The 20,269-nt window shown below is 36.6% G+C and overlaps 1 protein-coding gene and 1 pseudogene across 3 annotated transcripts in view; both read left to right on the top strand.

Moving 5' to 3' along the window:
• SSBP2 (single stranded DNA binding protein 2) overlaps positions 1-20,269 on the top strand; it is a 423,889-nt gene that overhangs the window by 349,128 nt on the left and 54,492 nt on the right. For all 3 annotated transcript variants that reach the window (XM_069085038.1, XM_069085037.1, XM_069085039.1), the window contains 2 exons: positions 14,439-14,505; positions 16,363-16,433. In XM_069085038.1, the coding sequence (XP_068941139.1) occupies positions 14,439-14,505; positions 16,363-16,433 (138 nt within the window). The remainder of the gene's footprint in view (positions 1-14,438; positions 14,506-16,362; positions 16,434-20,269) is intronic.
• Positions 1,033-8,789, top strand: LOC138158974 (cytosolic Fe-S cluster assembly factor NUBP1 pseudogene; annotated as a pseudogene).

The raw sequence follows: 20,269 nt of genomic DNA, 5'->3' as shown, positions 1-20,269 counted from the left end.
CCTCTATGAAATATAAATTTGCATTATAATTCAGTAAAAAATCTGAATTTTTTGGAAATATAAACAATTTATGTCTGTACTTTTCAGTACTCTACTGTGATCCCTAAGTTCCTTACACTTTTTTTCTTCATTACATAATTTTTCGTCATAAAAATCATAGAATTTAAAGCTGCAAGGACTTTAGAGATTACCTAGTCCATTTCCCTGATTCTGTGAATGAGGAGATTTGTGAGTGCCAGAGAGATTAACCCGAGATTACACAGTTAGTGACAAAGCCGTCGTGTGTCTTCTGACTGTTCCTTTCATTACACCATTCTGAAAAAGTGGGTAAATGTTAGTTAAGTATTTCCAGTTCAAACCTTGGTATAGTGAATGTTGTTAAAAATCACCATTAACCTAATTTTTGTCATTTATTTTCATGTTACTTACATTTAAGTTCATAATTTCGATTTTAGATCAATTATAACCATATAATTAACTAAGACTTTTTATCTCAATTGGTCTACAGCTAGATTGCTAGTCTTCCAATGAGCCCTCCAAATTCTTGACATATATTGATGTGCAGGCTCTAGGCTCACTCTCTCAGTTGGCAAATCAGATCTACAGAAGGAAGCTCTTACTTCCCCCTCAGTTAATCCTAAAGGGTTATGACATCTAAAACTATTGCTCACAAGCCCCCATCCAGTGCATTCATTCCCTTCTCCCTCCATAATATAGCTTAAGCAGTTAGCATCTGCCCAATAACAATCAACCTGACATTAATTAGCTTTTACCAAGGGCTATTTACTGAGGAGATATTTCAGGGACCAAAAATAATAATAATCCTCTCCTTCCCACACTAGGAATCACACTCAGTCCCTGGAAAGAGTGGACTTATATTGGTGGCTGCACTTTAGGTGGAACCTTCTGTTCCATGAACACATTTCTCCTTCTTCAAAGTTCACTTCTGCATGTGGCATAACCAGTGGACAAGGTGCTCCCTTGCTTAGCTAGGCTGGGTCAAGCAGATCATTCCTTAGGGTCGTTGCAGCCATGACAGACTTTGCTACTGATGACATTTGTTGGACCCCGATCGCTCTTCCAGCTGGAGAAAAGAGTAAGATATCAGTTGCTAGACACTTATATGCAAACTTAGTTCTAGCTCAGAAGCCAGGTAAAAGAATTTTTGTCACACAGTAAACTGAGAGGAAACAGAGGCTATTTGTTTCTTCTCTGAAGTGGGACAAAGGGAGACAAGAGCCTCTCTCTTGAAAGTTCAGGAAAGCAGTCTTACTAAGCTTCCACAGGCACAGGAACCAGGTAGGAAATATTGACCATTCTAAGCACTGAACCCTCACCCAGCACAAAACTATGTAGCCTCTGACTTCTTGTGGCATTTCATACATCTTTGGATCCAAATGTTTCTTAGTCAATTAAGTATTCCCTGATCACCTACTATGTGCTTACTGCTATGGGGAAATACAAACTAAGTGTAAGATATGTTCCCTTTGTTCACGGAGCTATGAAGATAAAAACATAAAACACTTGGGAAAAAATTACAGAACTACCCAGTGCTAGTGAGTACAAAAAAAAAGATGACCTTTTTCCAAATTGTATTTGGAAACCTCTCTGTGTCTGTAATAGTATTATTAATTTATTCCTTTCTTAGCCTAACTTCTCATGTTTTCTCCCCCATTAGAATCACTAGAATGTGAGCTCCTTAAGGGGAAGAACTGTTTTTGCCTGCCCTCCCCCTTTTTTAATGACCAGCACTTAGCTTAGTGCCTGGCACATGGGAAGCATTTAATAAATGTTTGTTGAATTCATTAATTCATTTTCCTTTTAACCCCTAATACTGCTCCAAAATACAAATTTTAAACCCCAAATTATTATTTTATGTTAATCCTCACAGTATTTTTACCAAATTTCAATCCATTCTACACTAATTTTGGTTGAAATGTTTGGGAAGTCCTTGCAGAATCCTAACAGGAGACAGTCTTCCTCTGAGGCATTGTAGAAGCAGGAAATGCTAGTTCCCAATCCCAACCCTGGGTGAAGGCTTACACTACGAATTGGGTTGGAGCCTTTCACTCTTTCTGTGGCTGACAGTGCTCACAGAGCCACTGGAGCATCTCTCCATAATCCCGATTCAGTATTGAAAAACATGGTCTAAGTCAGGGAACAGGCCATGAAATGGGAAAGGAAAGTATACAGATGCCTCAGATCCTGACATATGGAAACCCTATTTCCTCTGTGGGTGAACACATACATTGACATTCAAAACTACTTACTTATGTAAATGCCTTTATTGTTTCTGTATAGAGGATGGGACTTTTTCAACTTCTGTTTCTGAATTTTACTGAGAATTTTTCCAACTTCCTATTTTATATTTTGTACTAGTCACAACTGAAATTACACTAAAAAGAGGAACATTCAGATTATCTACAGCAAGGGCAAGGTACCTTAGAGAGCCCTTCATGACTCTGCAATGATAGCTTCATGGACGATGATGGCTCTAAAGTGAGGGAAAATATAGGGTGTCTCAAAAGTCTTAGGGCAATTTCAAGTTTTTAACTTACTCTCCCAATTGGCAGATAAGCTTTTAAATCTTAAAACTGCACTAACACTTTGTGGGCAAGCAACCCTTTTGATAATTTCCACAGGCTCCTTTGTCCTCAACCCTGTTGTTTTTGGAGACCACAAAGGGACTCCACCAGTGAACTTTTTCCATGCTTAGCTACAAGAGGGCCTGTATAATCCAGCTATGTAATCATTTTAAATACTACCTCTCGAGCCTAAAAATGTTCCCCCTTATCTCAGTAAACTGAAAATTATTTAGCCTTATGTCAGAGGAATGTCTGTAATAGTTAATTTCGTCTATTTAGTCAACAAGTAGCAACCTTTTAAAAATTTTAACTTATTTATTTTTAGTTTTCAACATTTACTTGAATAAGTTTTAAATCCCCCCCCAAGACGGTATGTAATCTGATATAGGCTTTACATATACTTTCCTATTAAACATACATTAGTTATGTTATATAGAAGAATTATAACAAATTGGAGAAACCATGAGGATGAAAAAACAAAACTAAAGAAAATAGTCCGCTTCACTCTGCATTCAGATTCCATAGTTCTTTCTCTGGATGTGGATGGCATTCTCCATCATAAATCCTTTGGAAATGTTTGAAGTCCTTGTATTACTGAGAAGGACTAAGTCTATCAAAATCAGTCATCCCATATTGTGGCTGTTACTGTATACAATGTTCTCCTGGTTCTGCTCACTTCACTCAGCATCAGTTCATATAAATCTTTCCAGATTTTTCTGAAGTCTGCCTGTTTATCATTTCTTATAGCACAATAGTATTCCATTACATTCATATACCACAGCTTGTTCAGCCATTCCCCAATTGATGGGCATCCCCTCAATTTCCAGTTCTTGACCACCACAAAGAGAGCTGCTATAAAAATATTTGTATGTGTGGGACCTTTTCCCATTTTTATGATCTCTTTGGGATACAGTCCTAGAAGTGGTATTTCTGGGTCAAAGGGTCAGATGTGATACATTTTATCACCCTTTGCACTAGCAACCCCTTTCCGATAGTTGTAGAATAGGGCAGCTGGGTGGCACAGTGGTACAGAGCAGCTGGCCTGGAATCAGGAAGTCCTGAGTTCAAATTAGGCCTCAAACACATACTAGTTGTGTGACCCTGGGCAAGTCACTTAACTCTGTTTTCCTCATATTCCTCCTCCATAAAATTAGTTGGAGAAGGAAATGGCAAACCACTCCACTATCTTGTCAAGAAAACTCACAATGGAGTCATGAAGAGTCAAACACGATGAAATGACTGTACCAGAACAGCCTGTGAAATGACTATTTTTAAATATTGGACAAAGCTGATGCAGAGAGATGTTTCATAAATCTTCAGTCAGAGTAGCCTGACATTTTTGCATGACAAGAGTGTTGGTGACTCTTTAAGCCTGGATACATTTCACCTCCTCAAGTGAAGTGTGCTAAAAATGACGGCACCTTGTCCCCATTTATGTTTGGTTTATAATGCATGTGACAGGCTCTTCCTTGTTATTTTTTCTCATAGTCACTGAAACTTTGTTAATTCAGATTCTACTAATTCAATATTTGTAACATTTTACTTCTGTACTACTGAGAGAAAAGGTTTCTTAGGCAAATTAGTAGTATAAACCGGATCGTATAGGGGAATAATATTTGCCCTCCTTAAGAGAGTGAACAATTTTCATGCACTTTCCTAGGATTGTCTTACATGCAACTAATATAATAATTACAAATGAATCACATAGTCATTAAAGTGGGATTGGTTGAACCTTTATGGTTAATATTAAGTTGGCATTATTACATATGTATTTGGAACAATAAAAATTTAATAATATTCTCTTAAATATTCTATAATTCAGTTGTTTTTATTAATTTAGATTGGCTTTTGAATTAATATAGTTTTATTGCATTGTCAAAAATATTCCTACCAAGAGACTGAATAATAAAATGTTAAATACCTAGTGACTGTAGCAGGTCATTATGAATCCATAATGCTCATCTTTAAGATGAGCAAAAACTGGAAGAATTCATAGCTGCAATTGATTAAGCCCATCTTCCACCCAAGTTTCTCTTGAGGATTTTCCCCATAGTTTGTGTGTAGATGCACAAAAATGGTACTATTTTATATAGGTGTTAGAGGATGTAAGTACTGTATATTAGGGAAGGTAAAGAGCTGGGAAGTAATAAAATATTTGCAATGAAAAGGATGAAGCTGTAGTAGCCACCATAGTGTGGAAAGAGGAATGCCATGAAGTATCTTAGGCAAAAAATGCTGATATAAAAATGTCAAACTCAGGATCAGGAGAGAATACTTGGACTTTGTCCTATTGCAGAAAGCCATCCCTGACTCTGAGTCAGGTACTCTTAACAAGAATGTTTAGAGATATTTAAAGCTCCTCCTAATCTGACACCTTCCAATTTCTCCAGGCTTTTTACACTGTGTCCCATTCCACACTCTCTACAATTACTGATACTCTGGCTCACTTGCAGTTTCTGGGACCACCATCCCCTTCTTCACAGCCTCTCCCCATTTGCCTGGAATGTTCTGTCCCACCACTTCTACCTTCTGGCTCTGTCTCCTGATATCCCAGCTGCTAATGCCTTCCCCTCTCCAACTGGCTTCTATCTACTCAGCATATATCTTATGTGGACCTCATTATTTCCATGTTGTCTCCCCCATTAACATGTAAGGTCCTTTGAGGGCAGGAACTGTTTTTGTTCCACATATCTCCTTCCTTTGTTATGGTATCTCCAGTCCTTAGCAAAAATGCCTGATGTAGTAAAGACTTGTTACACACACACACATACTTGTTAACTTGAGAGATAGGATAGAGATAGGGAATGGATTTACGTTTTCATTGGCATAGGAAACTTCCGTTACCTCAGCAGGTCTTTACCCAGTCTATCAAAGGCAGCTAGGTGGTGAGACAGATAAAGTGCTGGATCCGAAGTCAGGAAGATTCATCTTCCCAAGTTCAAATCTGGTCTCAGACATTTACTAGCTATGTGACCCTGGGCAAGTCACTTAACCCTTTTTACCTCAGTTTCCTCATCTGTAAAAGGAGCTGGAGATGGAAATGGCAAACCACTTCAGTATCTTTGCCAAGACAACACCAACTGGAGCCATGAACAGTCAGAAATGACTGAACAACAACAAAGAGGGTTGTCTAGAGCACTCAGAGCTCAAGTGACATACTTGTCCAGGTCACAAAACCAGGATGTATCATGGGACTTAACTCAACCTTCCTGACTTTGAGGCTAGATCTCTGTCCTCTATGCTATGATAACCTATGATAATCCAGTTGTAGAGAATGGAAAGTTAAGTGATTAAAGGTCTTTCTGAAAAATAGAACTTGTTATTTATTCAGAATAATGAAAATTCTTGGACTTTTTCATACTTCCTAGGACTGTAATGATCTCTTCTAATTAAAATTCTACTCTCCAGTATTTTTTCTTCCTACTGTTTTCTTTGTATTTGATGATATGATTATATATATATATATATATATAAATTGAGAGATGTATATAAAGTACAAATAGAGTTAAGATTTGAACAATTAGAGGATATTATTGTTGTTGCTGTTGCTATTGAAAAACTATGACTTCCGGGATATTCTGTGAATCAAAAGGTAAACAAAAAAAAATTTAAGATTAGATATTCTGAATACCCAAAGGAAGATGTAACTGTTCTGTTAGCTCTTTGGAGTTATCAGAATTCTTTTTTTTCCATATAAACTCTGTCAACACTTAAGTGAATTGAAATTATACATTATGAGCATAGTCAGTTTCAGATTGTGTACTGCATTGGTTGTACTAGAATAACCTTACATTTGCCTGTTGTGCTTTATAACCCTCAAGTTGCCATCCAACTCTGGAGGCAATCTCATGTTGTAAGGCTATTATTTATTAATATAAAATGAATTGTTTTTCTACCCACATATGCTCAGTGAGAGGACTAGGCTTTTAGCATTCTAAATGTAAATACTGCTGAGGAGTAATTGTTCTAAAAATGATTCTTTCTTCAGTGTCATACCTTCCACTCAGATAGGAAAAGTAGGCATCTGTGTGAAAGAAACGTTTAAGGCACTTTAGTCTCACAAAGAAAATAAACACAATCAGCCAGATTTTCCAATCCCAGAGCAAGTGAGAAACATGTAACTTTAACAAACCATATAGTTGCACTTCCTTCACTGTACGTGATTTGAATACCTTATTCAGAGTTAAGTTCCATTTAACAGCCATGTCCTTTACTGGTAATCTTGTACCTTTTTTCAGCACGTCACCTTAATTTAAAATGTTAAAGCCACCAGGAAGCCATAGTGCAATAAAGACTTCTACAGTATAAATGCAAGTACATTCTGCTCTTGGTAAATTAGAGGCACTGTATTTTGCAGTTGAAAATAGAGAGAATCGGATTTCTAGAAACAGATGCCTTTCATGAGGATTGGACTGCTTAGTGCCTGGATTCATAACTATTTGAGTGTACTTAGGATTTATAAAAATTAGTGACCAATGATTAGAGAAGGAAGTTTTGTTCCTTTGCCAGTTCAAAATAGCCCCTTCTATCATTGAATTCTCTTAGCTTATTGTTTTTCAGTTACTTTAGTGGTTGTCCTTAGAGTACTTAAATAATATATATTATTGAAATATTTAAACACTAAGTATACATTTCAGCTATATAAATAGCAATTTGTTATAAAATGCGCCTAAATTATTTACGTTATGATTACATGTGTTTAAAATTATTATTTGAAATCCCATGGAATCAGATTAAAAAAAAAATCTCGTTTCCTCATGACTTGAAGTTGTAAGTACTGTATATAGGACCTTAATGGTATGGGGAAGAAGTAATAACAAATCACACATGTCTGAAAAATAGTACTTTTCTCTTCCTTCCCACACCAAATAAAATGAAGTCTTTCATCCAGTCCTGTGAGCTCTTGCCCCATTTAAATCTTAGTTGCACAAGACATCTGGATTTGATTTTTGGACCCGTTGCTTCTCCCAAAGCTTCAGAGAACATAAAATATCTCATTAACCTGAAGCCTTTGTACCATGGTAATGTTCTTTGCAGATGTTAGCAAATAAAAAAATATATATATGTATGTGTATATATATATATATATACATATATATATATATATATTTAGGTGCACTGTATATCCAGCTCGCTACCCCAAAGGAAAATAGGAAATCTGCATATAAAATAGTAGCTTTTTTCTCCCCGAGAAATCTCCTTACGGTCTGACTATACTGTTTATTTCTGTATATTTCATAACTTTTCTCCTGATAATCTTATTAAAGAAGAAATGAATGAAGAGAAAAATACTGTATTAAGCCTACTTCATTTTGCAACAAGTCTGGCAGTAATTAAATAAAATCTGCTATGCAGGGTATAATATTTTAAAGCATTATAACAAACTCTTGGGGATTGAGATTGTTTTATTCTTTGCTCTGGCTTCCTCAGTGCCTAGGAGAGTGCTTAGCATATAGCAGGCACTTAAAAAGTTCTTGTTGACTTAATGGTAATCACTATCAAGAAACATATATTGAAAGGAAGGTGGTGGAATTGGAGAATTCCCCAGACTGCCCTGGGACTGGTGGTGCTCAAGTAGGCAGAGGAACCTCCATCAGGGTCTCTTAACCGGGGGCTGTGTGCCTCCAAGTTCAGTGCCACCACTGACCCAGCAATAGAGGAAATCAAACAAAAAAGGAGTACTGTGGAATAGAAAATCTTGGTCTTGTCTGGGAAAGATGATGTTGGCTGCAGTACCTCTCCCCTTATTCCCTGTCTCACAGAAAGTAACAGTAAACAGGTGGCTTTGCTGGATCTTGATGTAGGTGGACCATCAGTTCCCAAAATACACTACACTAGAGAGAGAAGAGTTTCATCAGAGAAGTACTGGATGGTCTCTACCATGTGCTAAAGAAAATCTTGGGAGGATTTCAGTAGACTTCTTGATTTCTAGTCCTGATGATGCCGATATCTGGCAGGGACCCCAAGACATGGTAGGAGCGAGCAGTTTCTTCACGATGTGGCTTGGGAGAGATTGACTCCCTCGATGGAAATGCCCCACCTGGCACTTCAGAAGAAAATTTATCCATAGAACAGTATCTCAGTGCAGTACTCATAGATGGAGCAGAAATAATCATAACCCCTCAGGAAGTATCACAATAGGATATAAGACAAGAAATCAACTTTTGTCAGCTAATAGGTCAGTTTGAAGTTAGTGGAAAATAAAACTGAAAAAGTATGTTGTGGCCACATTGTTGAGGAATGCGTGCGTGCGTGTGTGCGTGTGTGTATGTGTGTGTGTGTGTGTGTGTGTGTTTAACTTTAAGCTATCTAGGGATCAGAACTACAAAACAGTTTTTTCTGCTACAGTAGGAATTAGATTTTTGTGGAAAGAGAAGAATATTAATTACTGGATTTGTTACAAACTGTTCTTGTTCTTCAAATCAGATAATGCAGACCATCCTCAAGTCACTATACAGCTATCCACAATTTGACCTTTTCCAAATAAACTACACTTAGGTTGGCTGAGAATAGCAAATATTAAAATTGGGAAGGAGGAGTGTAAGGGTGAGGTTGAAACTCCTCCCACTTTAGCACTGCTAGCCTACTGAGGGAAACTTTTTTTTTGCTTTTTTTTTGGAGGGGGGTAGGGCAATTGGGGTTAAGCGACTTGCCCAAGGTCACACGGCTAGTAAGTGTTAAAGTGTCTGAGGCCGGATTTGAACTCAGATCCTCCTGACTCCAGGGCTGGTGCTCTATTCACTGTGCCACCTAGCCACTCCGAGGTAAACTTTTTGATTGACTCAAACAGAACCAACTGTGAACCCAACCTGTACACTCCTTGAATCAAAGTCTATGAGAGACTGAATCACACCCTAAGGAGTCTGTATAAAAGGAAGTTTTCTCAGAATGGAGGGAGAGATTGTAAGCATTTGCATTTAACAGGCTGGAGCGAGCCAGCATCCCCAGTATATATGTGAGGAACAGAGGGAGGACTGAGTTGTGGCAATAAAGAAAACATCAAGGAGAATCATTAGCTCTATAGCATTTTAGAGCAGAGGACCTAAGCTGAAGGACATTCAAGGGCAATTCTTTCCCCAAGTTACCCTTCCGTTGCCTGTCTTTTCTCAGATACTATAATATAATCTGTTTTTCATTACCAGCATAATATGACCTAATTTTTGTTACCAAACAAATAGTAAGCTGAATTTTGTCTCATCTACAAAGAAGCTAGGAGTAAACTAGAGATGTACTACAAACTAGAAATGTGAGATTATACAGACAGCCCAACGTCTTCCCAGGTGTTAGGAATTTTCCTAACTAGGGGATAGGCACAAAACTTTTCATCTAAAAATAATCCTTAAGCCCAAAAAAGAGGGGGAAAAGTAGACCTTAGGGGTCACTAAATATACCTTTCTATGCTTAAAACAACCTGATTTTTATAGTGTTACACTTGAATGCCCACTGAAAGATTATGACCTTATTTCAATAAGTAATGAATAGAAACTCATGTTGCTCTGTGATAAAACATAAAATGAGTGTTTGGAGATTTAGAGCAAATGATTTACATTAGATCTTCTATGAAGTTAAATCTTCCAATGAGACAACATTTTAAACTGTTTTGGTTCACAAAATGCTTTTTTGAAAGTAAACTATAGGTCCATGACTAGGGATAGAGAGTCTGTCCATTCATCTGTGGGCATAAGGAAAATGTTACGAAGGTCAAAGTTTTGGTGAGGTCACATGGATGATTAAAAAAATTATAAAGACAAATTTAGATTTTTAAAAATAGACTTAAAAGAATACTTGAACTTGAAGTATGCTTAAAATGATTGTATCAGGCATTTTAGCTATGAATAGAAAGAGCAAAGACTTGACTTACTTCTTATTATTTTTGAGGTAGTAACCAGTAATGAAATAAAGTGTTTCCAGAATGACCCAGAAACAGTGTCAATGCCAAAAATTATCTATAATTCTCTGAAATTTCCAAGAGAATGTGTATGTCAAAATCACAACTGAAAGTATTTATGATTTTTTCTTTGATATTGATGGCATCATGCAATTCATCAATGCTCAACAGTTAATCAGGCTGATCATTTAGATATAAGGTGTGTGCTGCCTATGTATGTTATGTATATCCACATAGCATGTCAAAACACAGCTCATGGAAAGCATTGACAGATACCTCTGGGATCTTGCTCATTCCTCTCTAAGGGAGATTGTGACGTCTGCCTTGAGGGGAGCAACAGAAAGGATGATGAAGATGGGTGCTCGGTTCTCCATTGAGATCAGGGTACCAGACTAGAATTATATCTGTCTGCCCTCTCCCCACCCCCAATTGCAAAATATTGCTGGTATAGGGGTCTGATTGGTTCAGAACAAAAAGCCACTAGTTTTCCTAGTAACTTTCTCTTAAAGAGGGGAAGGTATATTAAGCTTATACCCACTTTCTTGACCCCTTAATCCCCAAATCTAGTTTCACAAAAGATCTAAGCAAATAAGAGACAAAAATAAGAAAAATTTACAGATTAGATTATACCAGAAAATGCACAAGACTAAATCTGTTTTCCCACTGGGAGTAAGATCTCAGCTCAGACCAAGAGAGAGTCCCTAGTCTTACCAAAGGGGAAATTCCTAAAAGTCCTTCAGGAAGCAAGCTGAAAATCAAGGACATGTTGAGGAACAGAATTACCTACTTATCTTTAAGAAAGCCTTTCTCCTTCTCCTATCTGGATATATTCCTGAATAGAGTCTGGAACCCCATGTCTTTTTTGAATAAGAACTCAAGTCCCTCCTCTCCAAAACTCTTCTACAAACACTTCCCCTCAAGGCACTTATGCAGCATCACGTCAGCACTCTCTCCAACATTTAGGAGATTCTCATGAAAGATGTTGCAGCTTGACTGGAAATCAGGGTTACAATGAAACTGCCATGTTTGAAAGATTCAGTATGACACAAAAGAAATGAACTGAGGTCTAGGATTTCTTCACCATGGTGGTCATCTAGATTCCATTGAAACAATTTTTTTTTTTACTGAACTTGTATCCAAATAACTTCCAGCTATTTCAAAATATCATATCCATTCCCCTGAGAAGAATGAACTTTTTTCCACTACATTTTAAAGAATGTTTTAATTTTTGACGTCCCAAAAATATTCTGGGCTCTGTGACATCATTTTGCAATACATGTTTTAGTCTTTCAAGGAGACAATACTCATTTATATCCATAAGTTTTGATATGTTTATTTGCAAATAGACCTCATTATCCTATGTACTTTATACATAACTCAAGTACAAAAGTAGCAAAACTATAAATTGTTTAATAATTCAGAATTTTTACTAATTTTATTAGTAAATTTACTAATAATACAGAATTTTACTAATAAAAAGACAAGTTTTCCAGCTAAACATTCTTTAAAGAAATAACTATTTAACTGTAGGATACACAGTGTTCACGACTTGGGAAGGAGGGGAATAAGTATTTATCACACCCTACACGTTGGCAAAGACGACAAAAAAAATGGGAAGTCAGTTTTAGAGGGTTTGTGTGTGAAAACAGGCATACTAATAACACACTTGATAACTGTGATTTAATTTGACCACTTTGGAAAGCAACCTGGAATTTTGCTAAGAAAGTAGCTAAAAAGTTCATACCACTTTACTCAGAGATTCCATTTCTAGACAAACCCCCCCCCCCAAGGAGGTGTAGGATAGACAGAAAGGTCCAATAGACACCAACATATTTGTAGTACTACTTTCTGTGGAAGCAAAGACCTGGGAGAAAAATCTATGTCCATCAGCTGGGACTGTCTAACCAAATAGAGATGCAATAGAATATTACTACACCATAAGAAATGATGAATATGAAGAAAGCATAGAGGCATGGGAAGAATTCTACAATCCAGTACAGAGTGAAGTTAGTAAAATCAGGAAAAGTTTACAAAGTAACTAGGGTAAATGTAAATAGAAACAAAAATAGAAATCAAGTCTGAATGCTGTGCAAATTTAATGAACAAACTTGGCACAAAGAAAGGAGGTATGAATGCATCTACCTCTCTTCTTTGCAGAGGTATAGGACTGTAGAGAAGAACAGAGCATATCTGTTTGACTTGAGTAATGTACTGGTTAGTTTTTCTAATCTGGCTCTTTCCTCTTTCTTTTATATTCTTTGTTATAAGATATGTCATTCAATATACATTTATTAAGTGTCTTCTATATGTCAGGTACTGTGTTAAGCCCAGGGGATATAAAAAGAGGTAAAAGACCATTCCTACCCTCAAGGAGTTCGAAGTCTAGTGGGGGAAGATAACAAGTAAAGAAATGTGTGCAAACAACCTGCATAGAGGATAAATAGGAAATGATTAACAGAGGGAAGGTTCTAGAACTAAGAGTGGTTAGGCAAGGCTTGGAATTTTAGTTAAACCTTAAAGGAAACCAGGAAGGTCAGTAGTCTAAGCAGAGGGACAAGAGTGTTCCAGGCAGGAGGGACAGCCAGAAAAGATGCCTTGGACTCAAGAGATGGAGTGTCTTGTTTGTGGAACCTCTAGGAGAAAAGTGCCCCTGGATGGAGGAGTACGTGTCAGGGAGTAAGACGTAAGAACACTGGAAAGGTAGGAGGGGGCTAGGTTGTGAAGGGTTTTGAATGCTAAACAGAGCATTTGAAATCCCCTAGTATAAGGAGAGAGAAAGAAAAATTGAGCCAGGTACTGAACCCATTGAGGAAGGTATGGAAGTGATCTAAATAAACAACAACTACCAGATTGACGGGATTCGGATTGGGTCACAGATATGAATTGCATGGACCTCAAAGAAAGAGATGTTACTGAATCAGGGTGGTCAAGAAAGAACCTGGAAGTGGCAATGGGGAGCAAAGAGCATTCCAACTCCCTGCTGCAAGCAGTGAAATGTCTTTCTGGGTGAAGGGGAGAGGGGAGGTTATATTGGGAAATGAAAGTGATATAAAACCAAAGGTATCAATAGGAAAAAAAAAAGTTGTAAGGATGAGCTTGACTGGAGTTGATCCAACTTAAGATAATTTGAGAGGATTTGGGGATTTGTGCTCTACAGAGATGGCAGATTATGCTCTATATGGATAGTTGCACCAAATTCTTAGCTTATTTGGGCATATCCCAGCTATAATGCTGCCTTGATTATTGTCTAAGTATGTATTAGTTATTTGCTTAATACTTATTAAGTTCCTACTCTGTGCAAAGCAGGAGCTATAGAGAATACAGAGGAAAATATTGCAAAGAGGTATTACACTGATACCAACCAGGCTTTGCCTAGCTCTGTTCCAATATTGTACTTTTAACCTTTTCTTTCCATACAGTTTTACCAAATGCAATAGTATGGCAGTTTATTTAATGGGTTACCACAACCAAAGAATTAACCGCCAAGTAGCCTTGGCTTGTTGAGCCACGAAGGCTGGTTCTCAGGAAACAGACAAGTCTGTTGCCAAGACTAATTTGAAGCTTTTCCAGCCTGGTAGAACTTGCTTGACCTTGTACTTTATTAACACAGCCTTTGAGTTTTCAAGGTCTCCTTCAGATCACACTAAAGCATTTGTGTAGGATTTGTGGAGAATTATATTAAAAAGATAATTTTTTTGAAAAGCATTCTTCTGAAGTCATTGATTTCTTTCTCAGTTCTTTATGCCCAAAGAGTTTTTGACTCATTGAATAAGGTCGTGAAATATATCTTCTTTTGATCAGTAATAGGCAATAAATGGTCTTATATGCATTTGAGGTTTTTTCTCATACTGAGAAATTGACGTGATGGAGGACTCTTGAGAAATACTAAAATTAATTTAAGTATTAAATATAATGTTGCTTGTTGAATTCTGTCATCATGCTTTGTTTCTCTTTAAATACATTAGGCACTTGGAGGTGTCCCAGGAAGTCAGCCATTACTGCCTAGTGGAATGGACCCAACACGACAGCAAGGTCAGTTCTTTAAAAATGCACGTCTATGAAACTGATGCTAAGAATCTCAGTGGAAATACTTTATTTTCTCAAGTAAATTTCCTTTCTGAAAGTTTCACCATCTGTTACCTTTGCACTTGTAATTTACTCAACTGCAATATGCTAGAAACCTATCAGGAAACCTGGATTTTAATTCCAGGCATGTCACTATAACTTTATAACCTTGGAGAGGTCACTTCATCTCTTTAGGTCTTAGTTTCCTTCCTTGGGGAAGTTGGGTTAGAAAATTCCTTCCATTTCTAACATTCTATAATTGGTATATTATGACTTGCATTATAGAGTCAGTATAGTTAAACGGAAGGCAGCTAGGGGGCAGCTAGATGGCACAGTGGATAGAACTCCAGGCCTGGAGTCAGGAAGACTTCTTTTCCTGAGTTCAAATCTAGCCTCAGGCCCTTACTAGCTAGGTGACCCTCGGCAAGTCATTTAACCTCTGTTTGCCTCAGTTTCTTCATCTGCAAAATGAACTGGAGATGGAAATGGCAAACCACTCCAGTGTCTCTGCCAAGAATGCCCCACATGGGGTCATGAAGAGTCAGACAGGATGGAAAAGGCTGAACGACAACAAAATAATAAAATGGAAAGAGTCCTCAAGAGACTTGGGTTCTGAATCCTTGCTCAGCCAGTTACAAGGCATGTGACTTTGGGCAAGTCATAACTTCTCTCAGTCTTAATTTCTTCCTCTGTAAGATGGGAACAATAATCAGATGTGCCTACTTCAAAGGATTGTGGAGAAGTTTCAATAAATAATATATGTGAAATCACTTTGAAAATTGTAAGGGCCTATACTAATATAGGTAAGAAAGTATTGCTGTTATCAATATAGATGTGTATAAGAACAAATAAAATAGTAAATATCCTTGGAAGATAGGAATAACTTGGGTATTGAATTAAAGATAATTCAGTAGCATCATTGTAGGTAATTGCTTCAAACTCTTAATCCCCCAGACTTTTTATCATAATTACCAACAAGTAGAAATGTTAAATAAATTGAGTTTTACCTCTTCTTGCTTGCTATTTCTGACCACTTCTGGTAGTGAAGTTGGTAAACAATGAAATGACCACAGAATGAACCAGAATAATTTAAATTACTAGATTAAAAAACACAAGGTGTGTACTCCTTAACACTTGAGGGTTGTTTGTCTTTATTAACTGACATTTGTATAGTGTTTTTCAAAACACTTCCCATACATTATTTCATTTGACCTTCATACATCAATATGGTGGATACTTTAGCTATTATCTTCATTCTGCAGCTGAGGAAGCTGAGATCCAGATGAGATAATTCACTTGACCTAGTTGTACAACTACTAGGCATCATTTGAATCTAGCTCTCTCTCTCTCTCTCTTTTCTGTTTGGTTTTGCAGGGGAAAAAGCAGGGCTTTGGGGGGTTAAGTGACTTGCCCAAGGTCACGCAGCTAGTAAGTGTTAAGTGTCTGAGGCCATATTTGAACTCAGGTCCTCCTGACTCCAGGGCCAGTGCTCTATTCACTACACCACCTAGCCACCCCTCTAGCTCTCTCTTAAATCCAAGGGATGCTCCTGACCAGAAACAGTAACTCAACACTAGGGTATCCTCTAGAGTACCCATAAAGGTGGAGTTGTTCTAAGAGAGTAGCAGAATCCCAGCTAGTGATAGGGGATGCAGGAAAGGATGCTAAGTAGTTTCAGAAAAGGGTTATCTGTTGTGAAGCAGCTACATGTAGTTTTAAGTTAGGTTCCTGAAATGCCACTATCTTATATAAGTTAGAGAAACTATTAATCCTTGTTTGGCATTCATGCACACTGAAATCTTACATTTTCATGTCTTTTTTCAGGACATCCAAATATGGGTGGACCAATGCAAAGAATGACCCCTCCAAGAGGAATGGTTCCCTTAGGGCCACAGGTATTTGGCATAAATGTTTGTGTGTGGCAGTTGACATAGGTAAAACATAGACACAGCCAAGAGCCTTTTTACGATGCAGGAGCTGTAGAAATAGAACTAAGGATGATGTTAATCACATAATGCTTATTTCTTTTTTTTCTGTCTAAGTAATAACTTTATCATAAATTCATGTGCTGAAATATAAAAATATTTTCAGCAATAATATACAAAATGTATCTGAATAATAGCATCAGCTGATTAAAAGAGAGTGGCCAATTTGGTGAAAATGTTTATACATATATTATGAATTTTCTAAATCACATCCACCCCAATGCTGGTCTTTAAATCATTATAACAATGTGTTTATTTCCAAAACAGGACTCGTGCATAATATTTATTTCACACTGACTAACCATATTATATCTGGCTTTTAACATGACAAATTCCTGATATAATATTGCATTTCTTGGGACATGATTTTATCTGTGTAAATCCAAATCTATGTAATAAATCATGTCTCGACAGCTTTCCACTTTATTTGTATAGTGCCTTTTCTTCTTTAGAGGAAAATATATTTAGAAATATAATTTGATAATTGATTGGTATCAATGCCTTTCTATTAAATATATTGGAAAAAAGGCTGTGATATCCTAAATAAAAATTAAGGTGTTGCTAATGTTAAGTAGCAAAACATTAGAAAAAATTATGTGAGTTTCATATTCACAATTTTCTAGTGTACACCAGAGGGCCATTGAGAAGTCATCTTTGAAGTATGCTCCCTTATACAGATCTAGTGCTATTCAATATATATCAGTTGTACTTAACCAGAAGCAAGAGGTTATATACCAGAATTGAGACTTCTCTATCCAGCACTGGCATTTTAAGCTTTTTGCCCCAGGAGATCAGATTTGTTTTAGATAGTTTCTTTACAGTTTTTCCTTACATTTGCAAAAAAGTGCCTCAAGTGGAAATTAATTTCTAAAGAGTGAATCAAAATAACGGGGATCAGAGTTTTATAAATCTGTTCAGGGAGGCTCTTGCATAGTTAGCAGTAGTCAGTGAATGTTTTTCCCTGTCATCTTCATGAAAGCAACTAATAGTTTTTTAGTCTTTTAGAATTTGTTTGATGGCAATTTGGATATGTAGTAGGAGAAGCATGGGGCTGGTTTGTTATTTTTCAAGTACCTGACAGCATTTCAAATTCATTTTATTCTTGTGGCTCATTTGAATGACTATTCTAGTCATACTAACTTATGCTAAAGGTAAACTATTTAGGTTTTCCCCCTTGCTATTTTGTGAGTTGATGTAATTTCATTCTTTGTATTTGTATACCCAGTGTCTATAACATAATAAGCACTTAATAAATGTTTACTTAATGGTCATATGAGAATTAAACTTCTAAATAATCACTAAAATTGGTAACCTCATCCTTTCAAAGCTTTCATATTTTTCTAAGATTAGTCAGAATCACTTTTCCCCCCAAGATACCCAAATTTAAATAAAACCACTCATTCTGGACCCAAAATATTCCTAGGTCACCTCTAAACTTTAATTCTTTTTGTCCCTAAGTTCATAATGTAAATTAATGAATTAAGTTTATTAAGTTATGTCCAAATAGTCTAAGAGTTTGAACCAGAGGGTTCAAAATGTTAGATATTATGAACATATATAAAATGACTTTATAGAATTGTGTGTGTTTCATGTAGATAAACTTCTATGTTTTAAAACTCATCTTTTCAGAGTACGGGCATGAAACAAAATCTTACATTATATAAAAGCAAGTTCCAAACTCTGTTATCTGAACCGTGCCAGTTTTCATGGTCATTAGGCTCAATCAGTTAATAGACAAGTATTTATTAAATGCCTACAATGTGCCAGTCATTGTACTGAGGGCTAGGAATACAAAGAAAAAATGAAAATCCTTCACCTCAAGAAGCTTACATTGAATTAGGGCAAACATATATATAACACGTATAGACATGCATATATACATGCTTATGTATATGTATACATACTCTCTATCTACAGTGTATATGTATATATGTATGTGTATATGTGCATGTTTTATATACACATATAAATACAGTGTAATTAGAGAGAAGAACCAGTAGCAACTGGGGAGTTCTTGAAAGTCTTATCATCCAGTCTGAGAAAATGGCGGTTGGTAAAGTTACCAAATAAGAAAAGAGAAGGGCAGCCACAGGTAGGAGGCATGATATGAATAATAAACTAGCCAAGAATACTAGAAGAAGAATGAATTGTCACACATTTAGGAGGAGGACCAAGAAAGAGCAATGTAAAAAAAGACCTAAAGAGGAATATGTGGAGGGGAAAGTGGTCAGCTGGGTGTCAAGTTGCGAAGATGTTGAGAAGGATGAAGACTGAGAAAAGGCTATCAAATTTAGCAATTAACATATTAAAATAATTGGTAACTTTGAAGAGAGTAATTTCAGCTCAGTTGATGAGTTTGGAGAGAAGTGAGACAACAAATGTAAGAGCTTTTTTTAGAAGTTGACTGAGGAAGGGAAAAGTAATAGAGATGCTAGCTTCAGGAATTGGTTGGATCAAGTGTGGATTTGAATTTTTGTTTTGTTTTATCTTGCTTTGTCTTAGAATTGGGGAGATTTTGGACAAGTATAAGTATATAGGTAGCAGCGAAGAAGCCCAGAGATAGGGAGAAAAAGACTGGAGAAAAAGAAGGAATAATTAAAAGGGGCAGTTTGCTGGAGAAGACAAGAGATGGTAGGAGCACATAGAAGAGTTGGCCTTAGGAAAGAAAATGGTGCCCTCCTTATCAGACGGGAATAAAGGAGGGGAGAACAAGGGATGGTGTCAAGTGACTTTGAAATAAAAGGAAGACTGGGAGATAGATGGGTTACAGTGAATGGTCTCTCTTTTCTCAATAAAGTGTCTGGTGAGACCCTCCCAAAAATGGAAAAGGAAGAGATAGTTATGTGGAAGACTTGAAGAGAAAAAAGGTGTGGACCAGCCTTTGTGGGAGTGAGATACCGAATCAATTAGGAAGAAGTAAAATAAATTGCTTTGTTGTGATGAGGGTCCTGTTGAAATTAGATAACATGAATTTGAAGACAATCAAGGTTTCCTTTACTTAGGTTTCTTTTCAACTAAAAATCTTGTGTAGGTCATCAAGAATTTTTAATTGTTTTTCTATTATTTCTGTAACATGATCTAATTTATTAGAATTAGATTTTCACTTTATATTTCTGCCCCTCTACCTTTGTGCTATCTTTTTCCTTTGAGCATCATTAAATATGTGAGTTTAGTTAGTAAGAGCAATTTTCTAATTAGCCAGTGTATATTGGGCCAAATATGTAATTGTAGCAGTATATTTCATTGGTTAAATGTGTTTTCATTCTCAAACAGCAGAATCAAATAGGTTTCCTCTGGACAAATTAGCGGCTGAAATTTTTGTTCCAGAAGTTTTTTCTTAATGCATAGTAGTTCGTGTCCAAATTTATTACATTTATTTAATTTTCAACAGACCCTTCAGCTTTTATCATCCCTAACACAATAGTTCTACTAAGGAGGGTTGTTGTTGTTTGTTGTTGTTTTAACGAATTTCGTGGTGGAGGAATTATGCTGATGTTGTTCAAAATGTGCCAAGCTGAGATGTCAGAGCACTTAGACTTCATTTGAAAATGTAGTAATAGTGAGCATTCTGGTCCGTTTGGTGTGCTCTGAGTTAGGCAGTTGTGTATTCATCTGGCTTATGTTGTAAATAAATTAAATCTTAGTAGTTTGGGGTAAAGTTTAGAAAATACCCATATCAAGTACATTTTATTTGTGAGCAATAGTTAACAAAATCATAACAGACAGGAATTCGTTCTTTGAGATGA

This window comes from Petaurus breviceps, unplaced genomic scaffold, assembly GCF_028583685.1.
Source record: "Petaurus breviceps papuanus isolate PSGF00001 unplaced genomic scaffold, PetGlider_PUasm1.0 175, whole genome shotgun sequence".
Lineage (NCBI taxonomy): Eukaryota > Metazoa > Chordata > Mammalia > Diprotodontia > Petauridae > Petaurus > Petaurus breviceps.
Note: the sequence above shows the minus strand (reverse complement) of the source record. Positions and strands in the feature narration are given on the sequence as shown.